The sequence below is a fragment of the Harpia harpyja genome, chromosome Z (assembly GCF_026419915.1).
Source record: "Harpia harpyja isolate bHarHar1 chromosome Z, bHarHar1 primary haplotype, whole genome shotgun sequence".
Classification (NCBI taxonomy): Eukaryota; Metazoa; Chordata; class Aves; order Accipitriformes; family Accipitridae; genus Harpia; species Harpia harpyja.
Genome location: NC_068969.1, coordinates 26015853 through 26042111, shown reverse-complemented (window position 1 = coordinate 26042111; position 26259 = coordinate 26015853). Strand labels below are relative to the sequence as shown.

The 26259-nt window shown below is 48.6% G+C and overlaps 2 protein-coding genes across 2 annotated transcripts in view; one reads left to right on the top strand and one right to left on the bottom strand.

Moving 5' to 3' along the window:
- Positions 1–391: 391 nt before the first annotated feature.
- On the bottom strand, positions 392–10846 carry LOC128136615 (uncharacterized; the record flags this gene model as incomplete). The annotated part of the gene is given in 7 exon segments (XM_052776538.1): positions 392–436; positions 439–598; positions 770–914; positions 1315–1387; positions 4568–4625; positions 7003–7109; positions 10412–10846. Coding segments are annotated over 7 exon segments (1023 nt in total), but the record flags the coding sequence as incomplete, so codon positions are not given.
- Positions 10847–16938: 6092 nt separating this feature from the next.
- Positions 16939–26259, top strand: part of LOC128136612 (uncharacterized) — a 41497-nt gene continuing 32176 nt past the window's right edge. Inside the window, exon 1 of the mRNA XM_052776536.1 lies at positions 16939–17101. The gene's annotated coding sequence lies outside the window, so the exon portion shown is untranslated. The remainder of the gene's footprint in view (positions 17102–26259) is intronic.

Genomic DNA, 26259 nt, shown 5'->3' with positions numbered 1-26259 from the left:
TTTCTGTCCACCAGAAAGACACAACCCCAGCACAAAATAATACAGAGGAAGACCGAAAAAGTAGAGGAAACGTAAAGAACAACCTGTGCCGTAACGGTCTAGTCTCAATAGTTAAGGGGACTGGCATACGTTATGATTAACAAGGAGTTTTATTCCTTCCAAAACTAACCCACCTATCAAACAGTTACTGCCGACGTTCAACATGTGCTGTGCAGAGAACAGACCACTCTTGCGGCACACAGCTTCGACAGCTTCAGAGCACTCCTTCAGTCAGCAATGCCCAGCAACTGTTGGCGGGGCTCCTTTCATTTCGGTTTGAAATGGTGTCTTTGGGACACCAAAGTTACAAAGGCCACAGTTGCTGAGCGGCCAAATAAAGGCCATACTTGCCTTAAGGGGACTGAAGGTCCCTCCCAGGAAGGCCTCGGGAGAAGGGGCAGTGTGTAAAAGTCCTTTAGAAACTGGGCTGGAGGTGGCACTCCTCAGCTGATAAAAGCCACAGCCTATGAGGGCTGTGACTGAGGTCAGCAACCCTCCCCTGAGGAGTTTTTTCCCCAAAGACAGCTCAGAAGAGGACCATTTCCTGGGAATGTTGCACCTTACCACAAGACAAAAGGACACCCCTGAATGCTCCTTTGCCTTGGCAGACTTTGGTTTAACCACAGAAAAGAGGTACCCATTCTTCAAGAGAATCACCTGAACTGCCAGAATCAGGCACAGGCTTGAACAGAGCCAGGACTGCACCTGCTCGTAGCTGCAGTAGTCGTACCTTCTCCAGAACCTGGAGAGACCTCTTCCTTCTGACTCCACGTTTCCTTTGTTCACCATTTGGTCCAGTTGCTGCAGTAGCTGCACCGCACCCTCAGCCTGACCGGTTCCTGTTCTTTGTTCGAGGTTAGATCCCACAGGTGCCCCTGTAAGAAACAGCAGCAAGAACAAAAACACAAGCTCGCTCTCTCCACACTCCCTGCAGACCCAACGGCAGACCCTGAAACCGAGAGGTGGGTCCAGGCTCTGACTGACGTCACGCCTGGGAGCTTTCAAAGCAATCACAGTGCAGACTGGTTTGGAGGTAGGCTCCCATCTCACAGCCCAGCTCTGAAAGAGCTACGGAGCCTGGCTCTATGGGTGGGAATTGCTTACAGCCCAAATCATTGCTGACCTACTGCTCTTCGGTGGTTCTAATTCCTAGTCTCACGTGCCGGAAAATACCAAACACCACTTTTAAAGGAAAACTAATACCAATGCCATCCTTGCAGCTTTTGATTTTGTATGACCAATTCGAATGAAACAAGCCAGGAATTCCTTACTTACACAAACTCACTCGGTTACAGCCCACAGTAAGGGATGCTGGACTAAACTCACGCTCATCTTCTTTGGAGGAATTCTGAAAGGAAAAGGAACCCAAGAACTTTCACACCATGTAAAATTCTGTTCTACAGGAGATCTTTGTTTCTTCGCTTGCTTGCTTGAAGAACTAAAAGGCAAGGTCTACTCTCTTGTTCTGTGACTTTATTTTCTTTCCTGCTACTATGAGGACTTTCTTCACCAATCTCTTTCTACCCCTCCCTCCTCAGGACATTCCCAGGCCTAACATAAAGCTGGAATTCATGGACTAGACTTTAATAGAGCAGATAGAGAGTGAAAGAGGAACAGCAGCTATGGCACAGACAGAGATTTTAAAAAACATCGACAGAGGTGCTGTGGGGAATAACAGCCGCTGGACAATACAGGCCCCTAGACATCAGCCCTGCTAAGACACACTCATAGGAAGCAGAGTAACAGGGCAGGGACAAAAGTGAAAAGTGCCAGAAGCAAGAGGTGAGCCAGGAATACCCATTCGCAAGGCTATCAGCAATACAAAGGACCACAAACAACAAAACCACTATGTAAGCTTCTTCAGGAGAAAGTAAAACAACTTTGTCACAGAGATAAGAGAAGAGAAGAATAGATCCCTCCCTGATGGTGCTTCTCTTGCACTAAGCTCAGGTTCATGTGAAATTCCAAACTTCAGATGGCCAGAGATCTTTGCAGTTTAGTCTCAGAGCATTAACTAAGGTAGCAAAATTATCTGCAGTGACAGGCTGAGCGTCTCCCCATTCTTTCTTCCTTGGACTTCTACTGGTGCTCCTGCTAAGCAGAAAGATGCACAGGCTCAACTCCAATCATCCTGACCAGACAGCCTCCTGTCAAAATCGCAGGCCTGGAAGGCATTTGGGTGAGAGCTGAAAATGCAATCTATTCAACAGTCATGCGACTGCGGCACTTCCATGCTCCTCCTTCTGAATCGACTGCCGATGCTGTAAAGTCAGTCCTACATGTACTGAGCAGACAGATTTCCTTCATGTTTTAACGAGACCCTTCCCTTTTCGAGATGCACTCTAAAACACCAGCTGGATTTGGATCCAAAGTCATACACTGCTCATAAACTGAACAAGAGCCCTGGAGGAATGACCAGAAGAATCCTGAGAAAGTACAGGCACTACTGAGATGTTTTTTTCTAAACCTGATCTTTCTTCTCATCCTGAATACCAGAAGAAAACAAATGGAAAGCAAACCAAATGGAAGGCATGTCACAGAAGCACCTGGCTCTGATCTCCTAAAAAAGCACACGAGGGAGAGGTCATCTGCTCAGGATTCCATGCGGTGCTCCTGACATCTGGTCTGGTATTCATAAAGACACCAGTTTGTGTCTGGAGCTCCCTCCCAGCATAACAGTGCCCTGACTAGTGCAAATTGCAGGTACGAGTCACGGTGGCACAAGCATCTCTTCTGGAGAAGGTTCTTCTCACCTGAACTGGTATTTACCAAGTTGATGATTCACTCATCCTAGTTCCAGTTTACCTGGAAAGAGCTCAGGACATGTCCTCCCACATCAGTTAACACAATAGGAGGTTACGGTGACATCTGCCACCTACCACATCATTTCTCAGGGTCCAACATGCTAACCTGGAGCTCCAGCTTCCGAGGACCCTAATGTTTGGGAAATTCAGCCACTGTACAAGGAGCGGAGGCATTCTGGGGACAGCGATTATAGCAAAGCGGGGAATAAAAAAAAGCATCTTTCAGAGGATGACCTTATCCCACCAACAGAGTGTTTGGGGCACCTGAGGAAAGAAGCCAGAAAGGGCATGTGTAGAGAGACCTGTCACTAATCCTGCAAAGGTGAGCTGAGGGGAATAAAAAGGGATACAGGCTTTAGAGACAAATTAGCCTGCTTGTTTTAGAGAAGTTCTTCTGTACTGGAGGCTCCTGAGGAGTTACCAGGCAGTCTCCTTCCTATCTTGAAAATCCAAGAAACCTGCCAAAAACCCCTCTTCTGAAAGAAAGTTTTGGGCTTACAACAAGGTGAGGGCTGTTTCAATACAGGAGTTTACCTGTGCAGGCTGAAGGTAACCATGCAACTAGCAGCACCTGAAACTGCAGACCACTGTATATGCAGGGGATCCCTGCAGAGCAATTATGCTGAGATTGGCCCTTTGAAACCAGTCCTACAGCAGCAAGCAGGCAGTATGCCCTGGCCAGCAGGCAGCAAGCCCACAGATGATATTTGCGTAAAGGCTCAGCCAGTTGTGGAGAGGTCCAAAAGGTTTCTGAAATGGGGGCAGCACGTCATCACGCAGAAACACGCAGAAATCTGGGCATCTGATGCAACTGTTCACCTCCCAGGGAATGGTGGGAGAAGCAGCTGTTCCTTTTATACTACCAGGCAACTTCCTTTCTGGACAACCCCAAGAGGAATAAGTTTGCCTCCTCGGAAAAGACTCTCTCCAAAGAGCTGGAGAGGGAAGGCGGCCAGGAAGGCAATAGCATGGCAGGGGTTTGAACTAAATGCAGAACGGCTATCAGGATCCAGAAAATGGATGAAATGCACTGGGAGGATGGGCAACAGCCAGGAGGAGGAGAACAGGGGGGTGAGGGAAGACCCTCCTACCTAAAGGGTGTGCCTAACAGCAGCTCTGTCAGAGCAGCCTTTTAGCTTGTGGGCTAAAAGAGAAAGAATCTCGCCCTCCTGACAAGGTCTCTGGAGAACAGTGGGTTTAGAAAGCAACTGCCAATCCCTCTGGAACAATCCTGTCGTAAATCTGCCTTCTGATGACATAGCAAGAAAAGGCATGACACCGTTTCAAGAAGAGGGAGATGCCTGCAAAGCCATCTGCACAGAGAAAGGACACTGGTGAGGAGTGGCAAGTACTCGCACTGAAGCCAGTGTCAAGGTGTCAGCACCCACTCTTGGCCCTTCATGGAGTTCTGCACAAAGGAGCATGTGAGGTAAAAGAGGACTGGAGTCTCTTGAAGACAAGGCAGGGCAACCTTCAGGTTCAGCTCCGAGAGGCTAAGCTCACCCCTAGAGTTTGTAGCTTCACAGTCAGAAAAGCCTGTGTTGGCTCCCGGTCAAACTCATCCCGTGGCTAAGTTTGATGAGCAGGAATCACAAATGCCTCCATGCAGGTGATGCAGGTGAAAAGGGAAAAAAAGTTACCTGAAGGCATTTTTATGCTTGCCACTTTAAGAATCTAGGACTAAACAGATGCTATTGCCTCTTTCTGAATATTCTGTAGCTTACCGTTTCAAATCCATGCTTTGCTTTACTCATATGGCAAACACGCTCGGCTCCAGTTCGAAAAATAAGTCAAACAGGTAAGAACTGAGTTTACCAAAAGTCACAAAAAGGAAGCAGTCTTGTAAATGGCTGCTCAAGTATTTCATTAGAAAGCAGGGGTTTAGCACCTCCCTCTAAGCCAACAAGATAGATACCCTTAATCTGTATTTGTACTCATGTTTCAAAGTCTCATTTAAAAAATGAAAATCGGCACTCACTCCAGTATTAGGCTTTCTGCTTTTCTAGTAAGCCCAACAAGCAGTTAAAGAGAAAAACAGCGTGACGTGACAGGGAAAGGGGGATGAGCAGCGAGGTGAGAAAGCTTGCAAATCCTACAAGATTACTAACACAAAGAGAAGGGCAGGTAGCAAAGAACCATAGAAAGATCTTACAAGACTCGGTCGTGGAGCAATAAAATGGCAGAGAAGTACAAAGCGATGCACGTGGGGAAAACCGGTCCTGGCTTCACACACAAAATAGTGCTCTTGGAGCTGATCAGCATCACCTGGAGATTCCGATAGCTCAACACTCAATAGCACTCCAAGAAAACCCAAATCCAAATGCCCCAGGAGGACTTACGAGCAAAAGAGCTTCCCAAAAAGAAAAAAAAGATCAAGAAGTGGTCTGACTACAGCAGGCAAACTCCTTCCCAGGGTGGGGGAATGCTCAGACTGAATGCTCAGCTCTTCAGTCTAACAGAGTAACCAGAAAAAAATGACAGAAGGCTTGAAGTTGATGCCTGACCGGTTTAATCTTGAAATCAAGAATACACTGTAGAATTATTAACTGTTTTAATCTTTTCTGGAATAGCCTAACTGCTGGGGCAAGACACAGGACTAAGAGAGAACTGCCAGACTGGACCATGAAATAGCCCTTTCTGGCCTTGTATTTTATGAATCTACAACTCACGCCTTGGCTAAAAGAGATTAGAAAGCATTCTGGATCCTGGTCTCATTCTTCACTCACGTCCAGCAGTTTTATTGTGACTAGAAACTGATGGAGGGGGTGGGGTGGGGAATGAAAGGACTACATCTGTATGAGCAGGAAAAGAACTGGCTTCAGACTTCTCCCATTATAACCTCTGCATGAAATACATTTGGGAATTGGGTAGAATAGAAGGCAACAAGGGAGATGATTTGACATGGTCTGTACGTCGCCATGGAAGGGGAAAGGTGAGCATAAACACTTCCGACCACAACGCTGGATCTGGGACTCTCTGCCACATACTTGTGAATGTTAAGTACAGACACGAATCTTCTGTTTTTAAAAGCTACACTCCATGAAAGAAAGAAGCCTGCCAGACTATAACTAACAATGGGCCTGCCTCTGAAAGGTAATCAAGAACTAAGCTTGAAGTTAGCTACCACAAGCCAGCATTGCACCCTCGCACTGAAGGCGGCCAACAACACCCTGAGCTGCGTTAGGAAGAGTTTTGCCAGCAGCTCGAGGGAGGGAGGTGATCCTTCCCCTCTGCTCAGGGCTGCTGAGGCCAGTCTGTGTGCTCTGTCCACACTGGGCTCCCCAGGACGAGACTGGGACTCACTGGGGTGAGCCCAGCAAAGGGCCACAAAGATGATGAAGGGACTGGAGCACTCTTCATATGCAGAGAGGCTGGGACTCTTCAGCCTGGAGAAGGCTCAGGGGGCTCTTACCAATGTACACCTGATGGGAGGGAAGGAAGAAGAGGGAGCCGGGCTCTCCTCAGCAGCGCCTTCTGGCAGGACAAGAGGCAAAGGGCACAAACTGCAAAACATGAAATTAAAGCTGAACACAAGAAAAAACTTTCTGACTGCAACTGTGGTCAAGCACTGCAATCGGTTGCCCACAGAAGTTGTGGCGTCTCCACCCTTGGAGTCCACTCAAAACCTGAGGGGACACGTCCTGGGCAACCTGCTCTGGGTGACCCTGCTTGAGCAGGAGGCGTTGGACTCGATGATATCAAAGGTCCCCAAAACCTCAATGCTTCTGTGAAAGCCACAGACAGAGATCTCTGCCTCAAGCTGAGAGGCAGCAGTCATCAGCCGACTCAGAGGAACAGGCTGGGAGGCAGCTAGAAAACTGTTCCCAGTTCCTCCCTTGTCATCCCTGCCTCAGCTGTGCAAGCCAGTGCACTACTTTGTCGAGCTGCCCAGTTCTCATCCCGCTGTGATTCTGCAGGTAACATTAACACAAAGGAGTTAGACGGGAAGAGCTCTAGTTAATGGCACGGGAACCTGAAAGCACAGGACAACTTTTCTGCAAACATGGGCAATGCTGCTTAGATTCTGTCACCTAGGGAAGAGAAGGAAGAAGACAAATGGGCCAAAGGGTTACACAGGAATGAAATACGAGGAAGGCGCAAGAGACATCAAAAACATTGATATGTGCCCTGGAAGGCTATTTTGTAGTCAACTGACCTGCCCATACCCGACTGTGGGCATGAGGCCTCCGCTCCGACTTCCACTCTTCTCCTCTTCACCATTTCTTCCACTGCAGCACTTCCTGACACTTCTTTTCTTCTCTTGACCTTCAAAACATTGCAAACGTGGTATTGATAAAATTTGATTTTGACTTTTTCTGGCAGGTTGACCCTGGCTGAATGCCAGGTGCCCACCAAAGCCATTCTATCACTCCCCCCCACCCCTCAGCTGGACAGGGGAGAGAAAATATAACAAAAGGGCTCATGGGTCGGGATAAGGACAGGAGAGATCACTCACCAATTACTGTCACGGGCAAAACAGACTCAGCTTGGAAAAATTAACTCAATTTATTACCAATCAACCAGAGTAGGGTAATGAGAAATAAAACCAAATCTCAAAACACCTTCCCTCCACGCCTCCCTTCTTCCCGGGCACAACTTCACTCCCGGATTCTCTACCTACCCCCCCCAGCGGCGCAGGGGGACTTTGGAATGGGATTTACGGTCAGTTCATCACACGTTATTTCTGCCGCTTCATCCTCTTCAGGGGCAGGACTCATCACACTCTTCCCCTGCTCCAGCATGGGGTCCCTCCCACGGGAGACAGTCCTCCACAAACTTCTCCAACGTGGGTCCTTCCCACGGGCCGCAGTTCTTCACGAACTGCTCCAGCATGGGTCCCTTCCACAGCATGCAGTCCTTCAGGAGCACACTGATCCAGCATGGGTCCCCCACAGGGTCACAAGTCCTGCCAGAAAACCTGCTCCATGGGCTCCTCTCTCCACAGATCCACAGGTCCTGCCAGGAGCCTGCTCCAGCACGGGGTTCCCACGGGGTCACAGCCTCCTTCAGGCACCCACCTGCTCCGGCGTGGGGTCCTCCACAGGCTGCAGGTGGAGATCTGCTCCACCGTGGACCTCCATGGGCTGCAGGGGGACAGCCTGCCTCACCATGGTCTTCACCACGGGCTGCAGGGGAATCTCTGCTCCGGCGCCTGGAGCATCTCCTCCCCCTCCTTCTTCACTGACCTTGGTGTCTGCAGGGTTGTTTCTCTTACACGTTCTCACTCCTCTCTCCGGCTGCCATTTCTGTATGTCCCAGCAACTTTTTTTTCCTTCTTAAATATGTTATCACAGAGGTGCTACCACTGTCGCTGATTGGCTCGGCCTTGGCCGGCGGCGGGTCCGTCTTAGAGCCGGCTGGTATGGGCTCTGTCGGACATAGGGGAAGCTTCCAGCAGCTTCTCACAGAAGCCACCCCTGTAACTCCCCCCCCCGCTGCTACCAAAACCTTGCCACACAAAGCCAATACACTTTTCTATTCTAGAACAAAAGTCAGACTTAATATACATCCGTATTTCGCAACATTGTCCAGGCTTATACAACAAAAAAACCAAAAAATGACTCAGGAATAAAAGATTAGCTGCCTTATTCAAACAGAAGGTAAGCACTGAGAGGCCATCCAGAGAATTATGCTCAACAGTTTTAAACAGGAACTACTGCTTCCCAGGACATCCTATTTGCTCCATTTTTAGAGGAGGGCCTAGGAACGTAATTAGCTGGAACGTAATGCTAGCAGAGAGAGCGGGATTTTCTCTGGGGGAATTTGGGCAGGACACCTTCACTAATTCACTCTGTCTTCAGACACTTACCTGTATTGAAAACAAACCCACCCTGAGCTCTCACTAAACAACAACTTTCCAAAGAATGTTGATAACACTGATTTTTTCAGTTGTTACTCAGTCGTGTTTAGACTCAAGTCAAGGATTTTTCAGCTTCTCATGCCCAGCCAGCGAGAAAGCTGGAGAGGCACAAGAAGTTGGCACAGGACACAGCCAGGGCAGCTGACCCAAACTGGCCGACGGGGTATTCCATACCATGGGACGTCCCATCTAGTAGAGGAACTGGGGAGTGGGGGCAGGGAATCGCTGCTTGGGGACTAGCTGGGTGTCGATCGGCAGGTGGTGAGCAATTGCACTGCGCATCATTTGTACATTCCAATCCTTTTATTATTGCTGTTGTCATTTTATTAGTGTTATCATTATCATTATTAGTTTCTTCCTTTCTGTTCTATTAAACCGTTCTTATCGCAACCCAGGAGTTTTATTTCTTTTCCCGATTTTCTCCCCCATCCCACTGGGTGGGGGGGGAGTGAGTGAGCGGCTGCGTGCTGCTTAGTTGCTGGCTGGGGTTAAACCACGACAAGCAGTTAACCTAAAAGTCCTGCTCAGCCCCTCTGCCTGCAGCAGAGGCACGCTCTTGTTTCAAAACAACAGGACAGGTTTGTCACAAACACATCTGAAAGAGGAGTGGCAGCGCAAGGGGAACCTTGAGAGAGAAAAAATCCCAAGAGCACAACAAACAACTACTGCCAGGGAGAGTTTCCAAAGACACTTTCCACATCCACACTTGAGAGCCAGATTGCCAGGCCAGCGAAAGGCACATTGCTAACAGCAGACAGCCCAAGAAATAAGTACATACTTTGAGTACAGAGCGCCACGGCTGTGCTGGTTTTGACTGGGAGAGTTAATTTTCCCCACAGTAGCTTGCACGGGGCTACGTCTTGGATTTGTGCTGAAAGCAGCGCTTACACAGCATCAAGGCCTTTTCTGCTCCTCACACCACCCCACCAGGGAGTCGGCTGGGGGTGCGCAAGAACCTGGGGGGGCACAAGGCTGGGACAGCTGACCCCAACTGACCCAAGGGATATTCCAGACCATAGGATGTCACGCTCAGCAATATAACTGGGGGAAGAAGAAGGAAGGGGGGACATGCCCAAGTAACTGTTAGGTGTGATGGAGCCCTGCTTTCCTGCAAATAAAACACCTGCCAGACAATGAGAAGCACTGAACGAATTCCTGATTTTGCTTTGCTCGCGTGCACAGCTTTTGCTTGACTGATTAAACCGCCTTTATCCCAACCTGCGAGTTGATTCACCCTTCCGATTCTCTCCCTCCTCCCACTGCAGGGCAGTGAGCGAGCGGCCGTGCGGGGCTTAGCTGCCGGCTGGGCTTAAACCACTACAAAGGCTCTAGAGCTTCTCAGGTGAACGCTTTAAACAAAATTTCAAAATACCGCCAGTAAAACCAGCCTCTTTTCCCACTGAAGCACGAAATCCACCCACGGCAGTGAAACAGGAGCACTTTTTACAGCTCCCGTTACTCTCTCAGGCCGATGCTCAGCCTGTCCAAGGGCAGCAGCCACTCGGAAGGGACCGCTTTCACGCTCGGTGAAAGAAGGCAGGAAAAGAGCAGCCCCCACCGTCTGAATTCAGGGTCTCCTATGAACTCACTGCTACCTGCAGTCACCAAACTGCAGGCTGTAGCTTCAACGTGCTCACCTGCCAGATTTTAAGTGCGTACACAAGCCTGCCTGCAGGAAGAAACCCGGTTTCAGGCAACCGACAGGGACCTGCTTTCGAGGACGTCCTCCTTTCTCCCAGCCCGGGGAAGGAAGCAGGAGAGCCAACGGGACGGGACTGCTCTGGAAATGCCGCTGCCGACCTCCCTGAAGCCTGACAGGCCTCTTGCCCCGGGGGCTGCCAAGAACGCCCGGGCAGGACTGTGTCGCAGCCCGCCACCGACGCCGGGCTGTGAGGGACACCCCCGGCGGCTGCGGCTCCCTGCGGGGACAGCCGGCAGAAACTCCTTTCTCTCCACAGCCGCACGTCTCCGCGGTGCCCGCCGGCCTCCGCCGGACAGCCACCAGCGGCAGGCAGTCCCCTGCTGCCCCCGCAGCCCCGGGGGCGGCAGGGAGGGGCCGGGGCTGGCCGGGCCTGCGGGGGGAAGGCCGGGACCCGGCGCCCCGGCCTGCCGCGAGGGGAGATGCCGCCACCGCCGCCGCCACCGCCTCAGCCCCGCTGCCGGCCTGCGAGGCCCCCGGGCAGCCCCGGCGCTGCCGACCGCCGGGCAGCCCACCGCTCCACGGACGGGGAGGAGCCCCCGCCACGGCCACCGGCCCGGCCGCGCCCGCCGCCCGCCCTTGCCTCAGGCGGGGCCGGGCCGCGGCTGCGGCCGCGGCCGGAGCGGAGCCGAGGGGAGCCGAGCCCAGCCGAGCCCAAACGAGATGAGCCGAACCGAGCCGAGGGGAGGCGAGCGCAGCCGAAACGACATGAGCCGAGGGGAGCCGAGCCCAAACGAGACGAGCCGAACCGAAACGAGCGGAGCCGAACGGAGCCGAGCCGAGCCCAGCCGAAGGGAGCCGAGCCCAGCCGAGATGAGCCGAGCCCGGCCTGGGCGCCCCCTCCCTCTGCTCCAGCTCCCCACGCTGCGCTGCACTGGCTGCTGCTGCTGCTGCGCTGCAGAGGCAGCTGCATTTTGGGGCTTGGAGCGCTTTGGGTTCCAGCGTGAGCCCGAAGCATCAGAGGAGTTGGCCTGTACCTCGTGGCAGGTCTTGCAGCTGCTTTCAGGGGGGTCGGGCTCTGCCCAGGCCTCTCGAGTCAACGTTAACTCTGGTGCCTAATGACAGTATGCTGGCAGTGGCCCTGGTAGCTCAGCCCTTTCTCTCCCCAGTTGCGATGAGGTCAGCAGGTTTGCCTTTTCTTGGTCTAGGCACCTTCACGCAAAGATTCCCGGAGATTTTTTCATCCCTCCCCTACGCACACAGTGGAATTGCTGGAGGGCCACAGAAATGCAACAGCAGCAGCATTAGGCTCTTCTGGGGTTTGGGGGAGGAAACACCCTCATAGATAGCTGTCGGGAGCCTGTCTGGCAGCCACCTTTTACTTCTCAGACACACACAACCGACAAGCTCCAATGGTCAGTGACCTAGCCGAGCGATGATCAAAACAGAAGGCACTTTTTCTCCCACGAAAGCCTAACAGCGACGTTTGTAAGAAAAACAATGTCCCCGTTCGTTCTCTTGTGCCAAACACAAAAACGGATTTTGGTGTAAAAGAAGAGGCTCCTAAGGAACTAAATAAAAACCTAAACACAGAACGTGGGGGGCAGGACAGTCAGCATTTCCCTCTGCCCTGTAAAGTACACCCTTTCCATTAAAATGAGGAGTTCCTCTTTGTTGAACCAGGAGGCAGTCAGTGCTCACCGGCTTCTGACGGCAGCCCTGCCTGGGGAACCCGGCTCAGACAAGCGCTTGCACCACTTTGGTGCTGCTCGGGAGCATCTGGACTCCTCCTGCCTCTCAGGAAATGCCTGGATCAGAAATGAGCTCAGCCCTTCTACTCTGCCTGGGGAGCTGCCCGCTGGAAACTGGAGCGGCATTTTTCCAGGAGGAATGCTCTTTTCTGATTGCTTTTCCTCGCAGCTCGCGTACCTGGGCATCTAGGGTCGAGGTAGGTTTTCCATCCCACTTCCTCATGTCCTCTTCATGGTCACGCAGGTAAAACCACAGGGTACACCATGGCACGTACCTTCTATCTCCTCTCTCGTGAGCAGAGGAACGCTTACTCCTCATAGCTGCGACGCGGGCCCATACAGGCGGGGAGAAGGACATAGCCTCTTTGAATTGCTGGAACTCCCGGGACAGTTCCTCTACAGCCGAGACCCGGGCCCATCGGGAGGAAGAGAGACTTCCTTGGTATTGCCAGAGTTAACCAGCCACTTCATCCACTGTTTGTCCCTCGCCTTCTTTCCGGGACATCACTGCCAATGAGTTGGCATATGACGCTGGTGCACGTCGTAGAAACTTCCGCCACATGGGTTGTGTGCATTGCACTGCATCTGGATCTGTGGGTGACTGCTTGTTATCCGGATCATTATAAATCACCTCCAGCACGGCTAATTCCCTCAGGTACTGGATACCTTTCTCCGTGGTGGTCCACTTGCCCGGGTGACACGTAACATCTTCCTTGAAGGGGTATTTTTCCTTCACGCCTGACGGAAGTCCCCTCCAGAGGCTGAGGGCTCGTGTCTTTTTCCCAATCGCCTTGTCAATGGCCCCTTCCCTAGACAGGGATCCCACCTGCTTGCCTTCCCTACCCTCTAATTCCAAGCAACACCACCACTAATTTCTTCAGAACTTAATTCCCCCTTTAAGGTGTTTAAAACTGAAAAGGTGGCTCCAGTGTCAACTAAAAATTCAATTTTCTGTTCTCCCAGGTTAGCTGTAACCAGACGTTCTGCTGGGAGACTCCCCTCTGGTCCCCGTCAGATACTTTCACTCAACTTTCCCAAGAAAGGGGGAACTTGCTGAGACTGTGCAGTCAAAATTGGGATCACTTGTGACCTCGTAGGTCTCAGGGGACATTCCTCTTTCCAGTGTCCTTCTTGTTTACAGTATGCACACTGATTCAGTCCCAGGGACTGCTTGAATCCCACTGGTGACCCCAATCCAGTTCTTCTCCCTCGTCCCGTTCTTCAACCACATCCCCTTCCTCGAGGAATAACTCCTCTGCCTCGTCTCATACCAGCTCCTACTTCCAGAGCAGCTACTAACCTTGCATTCATTTCACTCTGTAATTCATCTCTATTGCCATATGCCACCCAAGCAACTTCTAATAATTTTCCCCAATCTCGAGAATCTGCTCCTTGTAATTTTTTGTAATTTCCTTCTGAGATCATCAGAGGATTGTCCTATAAATAAAGGAGCCAATTGAGCTTTTCCTTCTTCAGACTCAGGATCCATACTAGTATATTTCCTAGCAGCATCTTTTAATCTGCTTAGAAATTCAGTGGGAGACTCTACATTAATTGCTATAGAGGCAGCAGTAATTCTTGTAACCTTGTACCTTTCAACAGCCTGTAAAAAGGGAATAAAATGTCCATATTTCAGTGCTAACTGCTATCATCTGCAGCCACAAACAGAAAGAAACAGCACATGCTAAAAATAAAAGAAGAAAAGTTAAATAATCCTGCAAAAGAAAATACCCTGTTCCTCATACCATGATCCAGGGATTTTGTAACTTAGTGAGAATCCACGGGACTGTTTCACATTTACAACCAGTACTTTTATATTTACAACTTTACGACTCAAAGGATCCATTTGAGTCGAAGGGCTGCTTTTGCGACCACTGACCCATTGAAGTTCTTGCTGGCTGTCCTTGAAGTCTTTATTCTTGTCCTTGTTCTTTGATCTTGAAGCTTAAGGCAGTTTCAATCACATGTGGTCAGTTTCAGCATTGTTCTCATCTAGCGTACAGGAACATCTAGTCATAAGAGCAAAGAACTGCAAAACTTATGAATAATTACTAGTTAATCACTTGACTACACTTTTGTCATTATCTCCCCAGTTACCCTTTGTCTATTGTTTCAACCATAATGTTAATGTATGATCATTTACCAAATCTCCCTTATACAGTCATCTAGCAGCAAACCAGTTTTCATAGAAGGTACAAAATATTAAAACCATAAAAGTTTGAAGAAACCACATGAAATGTATGGACATATGCTATCAAGTTCAGTTATACATATTCGATTTCCAAAGTTCTTCCCCCAAACTATTACTGGGAGTCGCTTATCTCGCACAGTTTCTATTGGGTTAAAGTTTCCCCGCTTCGAATTAAAGGTACAGTGTTCTTTTGTTCTACAGGACATGCTCAAGGGGGGGGGGGGGTGAGTAAGTCTTTTGGTGTGGGATTGAGTCGGTGGTCTGATCTCCCCCTGCCGCCTTTACCTTTCCTCCAGTTGTCGAAGATTTTGGCTGACTTCATGCCTATTAGCAATTTTTCAACTTTTCTGCGCCTCCTGGGGTAGGATGTTCCCTTCTTATCATTATCAGTCTTTTCGTTCTCCTTCAGGGGCCCAGTCGTTAGCAAGGCACGCCTTGTATATACAAAGGATATCTTATTTCACAAGACCTCTGGGGTCTTCTTAAGGAAATCACTCCTTAAGTACCTCGCTTCTCAAGTACATCTTTTCTCAAGTACGCCGTTACTACTTTGGAATCCAGTGAGATTAATGCTTGCTGCACCTCTGTCGAGAGAAGCCCCTTGACTGAAATACCCCCATTTCAGTCCTTGGCTGCTCTTCTTGGGTCTGCTAACTCACTGTTTCGGGTTTGTGTGGCGGGGTTTGTGTGTTGCGGGGGAGGGTCCGCAGGGCCGGCTCCTGGGAGAAGCTGCTCGAAGCTCCCCCGGCTGGGAGCCGGACCCGCCGCTGGCCCAGGCCGAGCCCCTCCGCGACGGCGGTAGCGCCTGTGGGAGAACAGCTTTCAGAAGGGGAACGCCCAGTGAGTCGGGGGAGTGGGCTGTGAGAGGAACCCCTCTGCGGGTACCGAGGTCAGGGAAGGAGGAGGAGCGGGGGAGGACGCGGTGAGGCGGCAGGCTGTCCCCCCCCAGCCCATGGAGGGGAGCGGGGGAGCGGAGGGCGCCCAAGATGGCCGCGCCTCCGTGGCTGAGGCAGTCTGTGACTGAAGGACTGCGCCCTGTCTGTGGAAGGGACCCGCGCTGGAGCAGTGGGTGAAGGGCTGCCTCCCGCGGGAAGGACCCACGCTGGAGCAGTTGGTGAAGGGCTGCCTCCCGCGGGAAGGACCCACGCTGGAGCAGTTGGTGAAGGGCTGCCTCCCGCGGGAAGGACCCACGCTGGAGCAGTTGGTGAAGGGCTGCCTCCCGCGGGAAGGACCCACGCTGGAGCAGTGGGTGAAGGGCTGCCTCCCGCGGGAAGGACCCACGCTGGAGCAGTTGGTGAAGGGCTGCCTCCCGCGGGAAGGACCCACGCTGGAGCAGTTGGTGAAGGGCTGCCTCCCGCGGGAAGGACCCACGCTGGAGCAGTTGGTGAAGGGCTGCCTCCTGCGGGAGGGACGGACCCCACGGCGGAGCAGGGGCCGAGCGCGGAGTCCTCCTCCCCCTGAGGAGGAAGGAGCGGCAGAGACCAGGGGTGAGGAACCGACCCCAGCCCCCGTCCCCTGCTCCCCTGGGGAGGGAGAACCGGGAGTGGGGCTGAGGCGGGAGGGCGGGGGGGAAGCTGCTCTCGGGTTGGGGTTTACTTCCCAATAGCCTTGGTTTGGTTTGACTGGTAGCAAATTAAGTTGATTTTGTTCCTTCCCCAAGTTGAGCCTGTCTTTTGCCCGTGACCATAAGTGGGGAGTGATCCCTCCCTGTCCTTGTCTCGACCCACGAGCCTGCCTTTATATTTTCTCCCCCTCCCACGGGGGGCGGGGGGTGGGTGAGGAGTGAGCGAGGGCGGCTGCGTGGTGCTTTGTTAGGGGCTGGGCTGAGAGCACGACCCTCACCCGTGCATGCTCTGTAATACTTGAAAGTTAGAATGTGACACAGGTGTTCAGTGTGGTAGGATCACTGGGATTTTCGGAAGTGCCTAATTTATTCAGAAGCCATCCGGAAATTTTGGAATCTGTGAAACAGAGACAGTTCATCAAATTTAAGTAAGGCACGTATTCTGTTCTTCAAAGGTGGGGAGGAGATCTGACTGAAGGATGCCAATTGTACTTTGTCAGTGGAGCTGGACTTACAGATGGGGATGGGTTCTCTGAATGACATGCAAGAGGCACCTGGTGACACTTGTAAATAAATGTAAAAAGATGATCCATAGAAATATTTTGGCATTTGAATGTCTGCTGGGAAAAGTTGAAATTTCAACAGGAAAGAAGTATGTTTTTTTGATACTAGTCCTTCAGTGGTATCTCAAATCTGTAATTTAAGCACTAAAAAACTCAACGATTAATATTGTATTGATTTGGTACTTTGTTTTTTGGTTAGTTCTTTGTCTTAAAATACAGCCCCATCAATACATGCTAAGCTCTAAGTTAATGTGGAGAGGATGGTTTTTACTGAGATGTGAAAACTCCCTGTTCTGTAACCAAATCTCTTTATGGGAAGCATTGTGGTCTTGGACTTGGAATGACCTGAAAGTTAGTGCTTATTTCCACTTGGAGCTTTATTTCGGGTTTTCAGGCTTAATCCCGAACTGGTGGTGATGCAAAGGTAAAAAGATCACAGAGCATCTTTGTTTTGCAGACTGCTGAGAGGCTGGACAGTAGGCCTATGAATGTATTTTGCTGACTCTCTGGTTTTGCAGGGTCTAAATGACAAAACTGCTTGTGGAACACCGTTCTCGGTGGGCTGAGCGGCAACCTCAAGGAAAGGCCAAAGCCAACCATCGTCAGTGACCCTAGACCTCCTGCAGAAATCTTAGCGGATGAACTACCACCAGTGGACAGTCCTGAGGCATTGGTGAAAACATCTTTCAGGTCTGACAGATACGAGTTTACTTTGTTTATCCTTGAGAGGATATCTTTTTAAGACTAAGTCTGCAGTGTGGGTTTGGTGGGAGAAATCAGTCCCGAAGGATTCCGCAATGCTGCGTATCCGTATTGAACAACAGTGAAAAAAGAGGTCCATAGATAATCCTGGCTGGACTTGTCCTTTACTTCTCCGACCTCATTAGCCTTCCTAAAAGATGATGAACTAGACAGATATAAAGTCTGTAACTAGTCAAAATGGTCGGCAAAGACAGCTCATTATAGGAAGATGTCTTTGAAGGTTGGCACTGTTTCTTCTGAAAGTGGTTTGGTGATGAAGGCTTGCACTTGAGGTCAGATGATGTGCTTTATTGATGCCAGAGAGAGCTAACCCTTTTTCTGTTGCTGTGATGTCTTGAGAACTGTCTAGCATGAATTTATTTTACCAAGGAGAAGGATTCTGGCCAGGGGCTTGCAAGCAAGCGATGGCTGCTGTTGTAAAGTGTGTGATAGATCTCTTGCTGGGTTTTTCTACCTCTTATTGAATCATGTGGACGTACAGTTGTCCGATGTTTCTTGGAGGCATGTTTTCTGAAAATGATTTTTCTCAAAGTGAGGTGAACTAGAGAAGCCGTGTGATCTTTGACCAAAATGTGAAAATTGGCGTGCCCAGCAAAAGCGGAGTGAGTGGCAGAATTTATTTTTTCCAAGTGTTTTTCGAGCCTTTTTTTGGTTGTTGTTGAAAACCTACGCTCTACTTTTCTCTTATAGTAAACCCACATGTGTGCAAGCATAAAATGGTTTTTGCTTTGGATAAATTTCTCTTGACTACAGTGATTTTGATTGTACCTCAGTCTGTCAAACTTATGTCGGTCTTCATATAATCGTTATTTTGAAGGCACTGAAGTTTAAGTCATGATATTAGGTGGTAATTTCAGATACCTTGTTTATCCTGCTTGACATTTAAAACCACGTTACCATAAAGTGAGTTTGTCAGTCTATATAAATGAATCCTGTAATTCCATGGGGCATTTTCATTCTTTAATATTTCCATTGAAATGATTCAGGACAAGTGTTTCAGAACCTGGATCCTCCTTTTATGGTGAGCCGTGGTATTTAATGGCTTTTAAACACTTTGTGTCTCTGCTATTTAAAATGTATAATTTCAAGAGGTCTAACTCTTTTTCAGCTTTCACTTCTCATACCAAATTCTGGGTATCTGCAATCCTTAGGGTGCCGTCGTCAAGATAATGTCAACCTTTTTATATGCCAAAATAATGTCACAGCATTTCAAATGGCATGATTTGATCACGTGAGTAGGGGTGACTCTTGGAAGAAGTGAGCTTGTATATAGCATGAAGGGTTGGAAAATGTAATTAAGCAAAGTAGTTTTGGTGATGCAGTTTAAATGGCTTTATAAACATTACAGAATCTTTGTATTTCACCAGTAGAGCAATTACTGTACAATGTGGCCTTTTTGGAGGCTTCTATAGATGGGAATCCAAAGAAATTGTTGTTACAAAGTAAATGTTAATTGTCTAGTTTCATAAAGAAAGGAAGCCCCGTGTGCGCTTGAGCTGTGCAGGGGAGTGGAAGAGAAGAGAGTACATTGCAATTACTGTCTAAAGACACGAGAAAATAAAAACACTGCGGTGTTTTTATTGAGTTTGGGATCTTGTTGATATTATGGTGCAAAGTGGGGCTTAGGAGGCAGTAGCATCTTTTGTATGATGGGCTGCATGTTTGATTCATCAAGGTCTTCTGTGGGTCGTGATCTTCAAGTGGTTCCGTGACAGAGTTTGCCTGGTGTGTCTGAGGGTAAGTGATTGCCTGGCAAGCATGGGCTTTCCTTGTTTCTTGTTGACTAGACGCTAGTGGAAGATCTTGCTACCCTCTTGCCTTTTGGGGACTGAAATGTGCTTTCCAAGTTGTCCAGTTCAGCATGTCTTAACTGGGAATCTGGTGGCTGAATCTCAGGGGGTGCGTGGGGCCATGTTGGGCTTGCAGGAACTGATTTTAGAGAGAGAAAAACCAGGCCTTGCTTTTGAACGTGACTGCTACAGACTGTAAAATGCAGCGACTCCCTTACTAGTTCTGATTCGCTGCTGTTGGAGCAGTGTATGGCGCAACTATCCCTTTCATGCCCAGCTAGAAAGAGAATGCCTCTCCAGTGTCAAGTGAGTCACGCTTGCTTGTGATTGCATATCTTTTTATGTGAATACATATAAGCAGCATGAAATCCCAGCTGCCACCTCTTGTATTAGATCTTGTTTTCTACTGTGCAGTACTTATTGTTCTGTAGCTTAGAAAATTAGGAAGAGATCTATGTTTGATTTTGTTCCGCTTCTAGATACGAGCTTGAAACGCATTTAAACATGGAAGGAGGAATGTGACCATTTCAATCATTTTGGTTGTACTTTTCCTGCGGTAATAATCCATCTTTAAGATGTAAAGCAAAACCCAAATGAAACCAACCCCCTCTCTATACCCCGCATAAGTCTGGTGCGTGATCCCTCCCTAATGAAAAAGTGTTCTGATGGGTCTTGATTGTCTTATACAATTATTTTACTATCTCTTTTCTGAAGATACCAAGAACCAGCACCAGATTGGTCTAAACAAGGCTGATTACCTTTCTAAAGAGGGAATTGAAGGAGTTTGTAGTATCATCTTGTTTGGAATATTGCAGTGAGTGAGCAGTTGTAAGTAATTTTGTGTCTTGACTAGTTATACTACTGCAGTGCTTAAAATATAGATTTAAAATCCATTCTCACTGGCATTTAGCCTATTTGTCTAGTAAAGGCAGGGGAGGCCCCAATTTGAATTACATTTGAAAATACAGTGGAATATGGAGAATGGTGGATTATCCCCTTTTGACAAGGAAAAAAAGTATAATGAGACACATAGAAGTGATTAGCTTCTTGGCCCACACTTTATGCAACAAACCCGATATATCCACTGTCTTTCTTTGCACGAATATGCAAGTTCACAATTACAGGAGCTGTGATCCCTTTCTTTTTGAATAGCTGTGCGTGGATCAGCATCCATGTATGTACAGTCGTTGGCAGTGGCTGTGGACTGATGCCACTGTGGAATATTAGGTGGTGGGCGTACGGCCTTGCCAGGGCTGGGTGATCTGGCTATTGGCTGGAGATGTCAGCGGTTGCTGACACTGAAGCCTGTAACTCAGAAAGTCTCTTCCCAGATCTGCTTTTTGGTCTGCTTGGTCCCTGTAAAGAGTAGTGGTGCTATTGGTCTTGGTAAGAATTAACAGTGGTAATTACTGAGCTCTTCGGGAGACTGTGTGGTAACTTTACAGCCTGCTTTAGCTTCCGTGTGCTGCTCCCTGGCAGCGCTACCCAAGCAGGCATTTTGATAATGCTGGGCTGGCAGCCAGCAGGGGGAGCAGAGAAACCAGAGACAGTTTGGGTGCTGTTCTCCCAATACCACCTAGAAGTTTGTGGAAGTGCTTTATATTGGAGGATAGGAGAGAAACTGCTGCATTTGTCCCCAGACTGCTGCCTGGAGTGAAGCAAGTCACCAGGGTGGCACTGCTCCAGCTGAAAACTTGATGTGTCCAAGATGTCATCATTTCTGCTAGACTTGTTTGGTTTTGATGTACGGGAGAGACGGGCTGTTATTTTGAGCCCGGAGAGCTGGGACACTGGATTGGGGTATATGACTGTGGTGGTGCTTATGGGATGTAATGGCTGTGCTGGATCTTGTGGCAGGAGAGATCCCATGGTACAAGGTGAGGGTGACATCCAGGGAGGAGTGGAGATGCTCATCTGAGACAAAATGTTCAGTGCAACCTGCCATTCTGGTCCAGGGCCTGTGTGACAGTTGAAGTTGGTCTGGAATCGTGGAGTAGTCCAGCTGGCTCTATCTAGCACGCGGGGGCCTGGGGCAGCAGTGCTTCCAAAGTGATCAGTCAGGGTAGCAGGCAGCTGAACAGTCAGCAGGTGAGGCAACGACCCTCTGTCCTGTACCAGACAAGCCTTACTGGATACCTATGTAGCTATACTGAACTAGGAAGTGATATATGTCATCTGTTACTGAGGCCATATGTCCTGGGAACCAGAAAGGCAGATTCAGTTCCTTCAAGGTCAGAGTGTTTTTAAGCTCAAGGCTTGCATGGGTTCTTAATCGCTGTCACCTTTCAAAATACTTTTAGCTTGAGACTGGTAACACCCCTGCTTACCTTAATAGCTGCTTTCCCTGTGTCAGCTGCAAAGTTTCTTTATCTTTCCAAGGACGGTTTGCTTTGCTTTCCTTATCTGCTTCTGTTCTGCTTTGGGAGTCTTAAATCGCACCGACAGCTAACCTTCCTGTATTTCGGGTTCGGTTGTGAGTGATGTAAACTGTTGCTCGTGCCAGCTACTGGCCATTTGATCGACAGGATAGAGGTGATACTGCAGCGCTCCAAATGCGAAAACTTCAGTCCCAGCACTGTGTGCTGGGAGTCAGCCCACGAGCCTCAGTTGTGTGGGTCAAGGTGGCATCGGTGGGAATAAGGGGTATGAGCCAGCCTTCCCCCTACCTTGCCTGAGTCCTAGCAAGAGCCCATCTCCAGTCACCCGGTGGAGAGGGACCTACAGGACTCCTTTAGCACCTCTCACGTTTTGACACTCTCTGGGCAGCCCCAAAGCTTGGCTGTAGCGACCTAAGCTAGTATGTGAGGTCTGAAAATCAGAGAGGGAGGCGATGCTATGTGGGAGAGCTGTGACCATGACCGCAGAAGAACAGGAGTTGAGGGCTAGTCGTGGGGTAGAATAAAGCCCGCCTTCCCTCCTGGCTCTCAGTATTTGTTTATTGCCTTTTTTATTTGGATTTTCTTCTTGTTTTTTTAAAGAACACACAAAAATGAGAGATGAATCTCACTTGCCCTAACTTGTTAAAAAAAAAAAAACACAAGACATTTTCTCATTGTTTTTTGTACCCATCTACTGCAGATTCAGGTCTCGCTAAACATTAAAATGTAAGCAGTCTCTCTGAAAACCACCCTTCTCAACATCTTTTTCAATCCAGACTTGTTATAAGGCACTTTACTTGCATTAAACTTAAATTCATCGACGTTGTATTCAAACCTGTTGCTTCTTCCTGTTATTTATTGGTAGTCATTGTGATGAATAAGAAGGGAAAAGTGTTCTGTTCATTAAGGAACTGGCTCCCATATCATTTGTCTCTCTTGTCTCTTCTTTTAATTGTGCCTCCCTTCTAGGTGCATGTCATGCTTTGTGAGAGCTATGCACTATTTTCTTGGTAGATGGAGATTTATGAGTCAGAGGGGGAATGATCAGAGGAGAAAGATTTATCCCAGTTCCTGTTCAACGGCTGCATTCTCTCTCTCTTTGCATATATCCACAGGGGTCCAGGAGGAAGGTGTTTTTTCAGGCAGTTGCAAGAGAAATGGACTTCTCTGTCTTTTGGTTTGGGTTTTTTTTTGGTGTCATAGTTGTCTTCTTCGTCATAGGATAGATGTCTTATTGATGACAAGCAAAGCCAGAGATTCTGTCCCTGTCAATATCAGACACGTGAAAAGACCCAAGTTGAGAAATTCAGATGGATTGTGGGTGTCCTAGCAGAGCTGTGCCTCTGAAAGGCAGGGAAGAAATCCGCTTCCAAAATGGGAATGAGAGTTTGAGCTGAAGCTCCATGGCTAAACAAAGTCGTGGTAGTAAAGAAGTCCTGCTTTGAGGACTGCCCAATGCCTGTCCTTGACCACCCTTCTCTGCCTGACGTATGTCATGTGAATCTTGTACCATAATAAACTCTGAGCATTTGTTTTGCAGCTGTGCAAGGCTTCCAGTTCCGTCTTTGTAAGCATGCAGATCACCCCCAGTCCTTGACATGGACTAGAGTACCCCCACCACACACAGAGGGCGAATGTATTTTTAGATCCAGATGTGGTATAGCTCTACAACCATGTGAGTCTCAAATGTCCGTGTGGCACTCCTGTGGGTATACAAGGCTGTTCCAGGGGCTGTGCTTAGTTGCTTGGCTTACTGAAGTTGCTAGCCCAGTCTTCCTTGCAGGTTTTCAGAAGAAACTGTATATGGGCAGGGAGTTGTATATAGGAAAAGACACTAATTTAAGGATAGCCTTTATTCTGATAAGGAAGTGTTTCATAATGCACTATTTAGTTGTCTCCACCATGATTGATTAAAAGCCTCTACATACTAATATCAAACTGGGATGCCTTGCAATTCCTGTTGACATAATTTTTAGCCTGGTTTCCTAAGGAAAACTGGCTATCCTTTTCCAAAGGAAATTGCTGTATATCTCTCAGTCAGCCTTCCCGTTAAGTTCTTTAGCATAGCTGAATTGATCAGTAGCTTAACAGAATGGTAGACTTCTCAAAGGTATTGTTGTGGTTTAACCCCAGCCAGCAACTAAGCACCACGCAGCCGCTCACTCACTGCCCCCCCCCCCCCCCAGTGGGATGGGGGAGAAAATTGGGAAAAGCAGTAAAACTCGTGGGTTGAGATAAGAACGGTTTAGTAGAACAGAAAGGAAGAAACTAATAATGACAATGATAACACTAATAAAATGACAATGATAACACTAATAAAATGACAACAGCAATAATAAAAGGATTGGAATGTACAAATGATGCGCAGTGCAATTGCTCACCACCCGCCGACCGACACCCAGCCAGTCCCCGAGCAGCGATCCCCCGCCCCCACTCCCCAGTTCCTCTACTAGATGGGACGTCCCATGGTATGGAATACCCCGTTGGCCAGTTTGGGTCAGGTGCCCTGGCTGTGTCCTGTGCCAACTTCTTGTGCCCCTCCAGCTTTCTCGCTGGCTGGGCATGAGAAGCTGAAAAATCCTTGACTTTAGACTAAACACTACTTAGCAACAACTGAAAACATCAGTGTGTTATCAACATTCTTCACATCCTGAACTCAAACCATAGCACCTAGCAGCTGCTAGGAAGACAGTTAACTCTATCCCAGCTGAAACCAGGACAGGTCTTTAGTTCCTCTCTGCTTTGTGAAAACTGATGGTAGGATAAGAAAGGGTCCCAGGGAAGGAATGGATAGGAGAGAGAGAAGCTGACTTCCCAGAGTTGCTGTCTGGCTGACCAGTGCTGACATACTCTCTATCTAATCAGCACATCTGTAGCTGTGAACGAGGCGCCATACGTGACCACACAAGCAGGCAGGGCGATATTTGGAGGAAAAGCCCAGGAAGAGCAGAGCAGCAGGAGACACAGCAGGTCACAGAATGTGTTGCTGTGGGGAAGGTAGGAAAGATGTAAAGCACAAGTGCCTAAGAAACCAGTCACAGCTTGTGCTGCAGCTTTGAGTACTCTAAGTGATGCTAATGAAAGGTATTCTTGTCACTACTGTCATGCTATAAATCGTGTCTAATCCCCCTGGTGGAGTGGACCACATATCTTTTTCGGGTAGATTAAGTGAATTCTATGCCATGACCCCCTGGCCTCTTGGCATGTGGTGGCACCCAGCGTGGTCTTTCTGTGCACATGCAGAGGTCGAGGGTTTCCTGATGTGAACTGACTGTCATGGCGTGTCACCTAATGGGGAGGAGCAGCTGGGTTTTCAGGCAAAATAGCACTGGAAAGGGGCTGGTGGCCACCTGGCCTACTCCTCCAGGCTGCAGCTTGTCCTTGAAGGGCACTTGGGAGGAGGGGAATGCGGGCTCTGGAAGAGATTTACTGTCCTTGGCAGTCTGTGCATGTCCTGTGGTCCCTAAGTTGCTCATCCTGTTATTGAATTAAGGCTGTCATGGTGTGTATTTGATTCCCAATGAGAAAATGGGATAGTGGCTTTCTTACTCTCGGCAGTCAGAGAGAGTGTGATGAGCTGAGCTAAGTGTCTTTGATGAATTGCTGAAGCTTTGAGTTCTTTAATTTGCATAAGCAAGAAGCATTAAGAAGGTACTCAAAAGGAAATTCCTGTACAGTTTCATCTGCTTTTAAATGGCTGGCTGATGGCAATGAAGTTAAGTGGTACGTTGTACTGTGATGCTTTCCTAAAGGATGTGGTAAAACATTCTCCGGATCCAATCCAATCAGGGACAGATTTGGTTTGGTTTTGAGACCACAAAACCTGCAAGTAAGAGTTGAGGAATATTTTGAAGTGAATAACAACAATAGCAATCATGCAGTTACCCCAAATAATCTTAAGGCTGATGGATAAGAGCTTAATCTTTGCTAACGTCCTGCATTTCTTCTTAATGTGAAGAGCTTTGAAGGCGGAGGAAAAAGGGATACTTAGCTCCAGTTAATTGAGTATGACGATCAGATCTGGAGAGAAAACCGTGTTCCGTCTTGGGAAAACACTAGCCATTTATGCATTGAAATATCAATTTGAGATTTGTTTTTTTCATGAAACCCAAGAGAGAATCTATGCTAAACATTTACCTGGGACACATTGGAAACCCCCATACCTGTTGCAGGTGTCATGCGTCCAATGGATTGAATTGTTGATTCCCCCAGGAATGCTATGACTACCAGGCTATGGGTTGCTTGGAGTCCCCTGTTTGCACCCCCTGCTCTGTGTATCTCTCTTTTGACCCTGTGCTTTCTGATGAAGGTTTTGTCTGGTTTGCCTCCCCATGCAGAATGATTTTTGGTAACTGCTGTATTTTGCTGGAAATTCTTTTGCCAGAAATTCTAAAGCCCAGCCTACCAGTGCCTTTGCAGATAGATAGCAAGGTCTAGGTAAGCTGCTGTGAACTGTCAACACCCCTTACCCACCTAACTTGCTAATGGCTGTTCTTCATCTGGTTTTTGCATGTTAGGCTGCCAACTGGCAATTTCTAGAAACTGCTTTATGTAATAGAAAGGTCTCATTTGGAAATTACCACACTATCCGTCTGAGTACTCAGCACATGCTGATGTCAGAGCCGCTGTGTCTATAGTTTGCAGACTGGGACATTTCTTTTTAGTTGTAATAATTTTTGGATCTGAATCTACTGAAGTGTTCACAGCAAGACTGCTAAAGCTATCATGTGTTACTTGGTTTCCATGTGAACTTTATAAATTGATCTAAACTTTATAAATTGACGCGGGTTGTTTTGAAAGCAGGCCTATAGTTTAAATTTGCTGTCAGTGCTGCTCTTACTCTGGCAAAGAGCAATCTTGTATCTTCTTTGGTGGAAAGGCGTTCATTCTGAGGTGTGGCAATTGACCCAGGACTGTG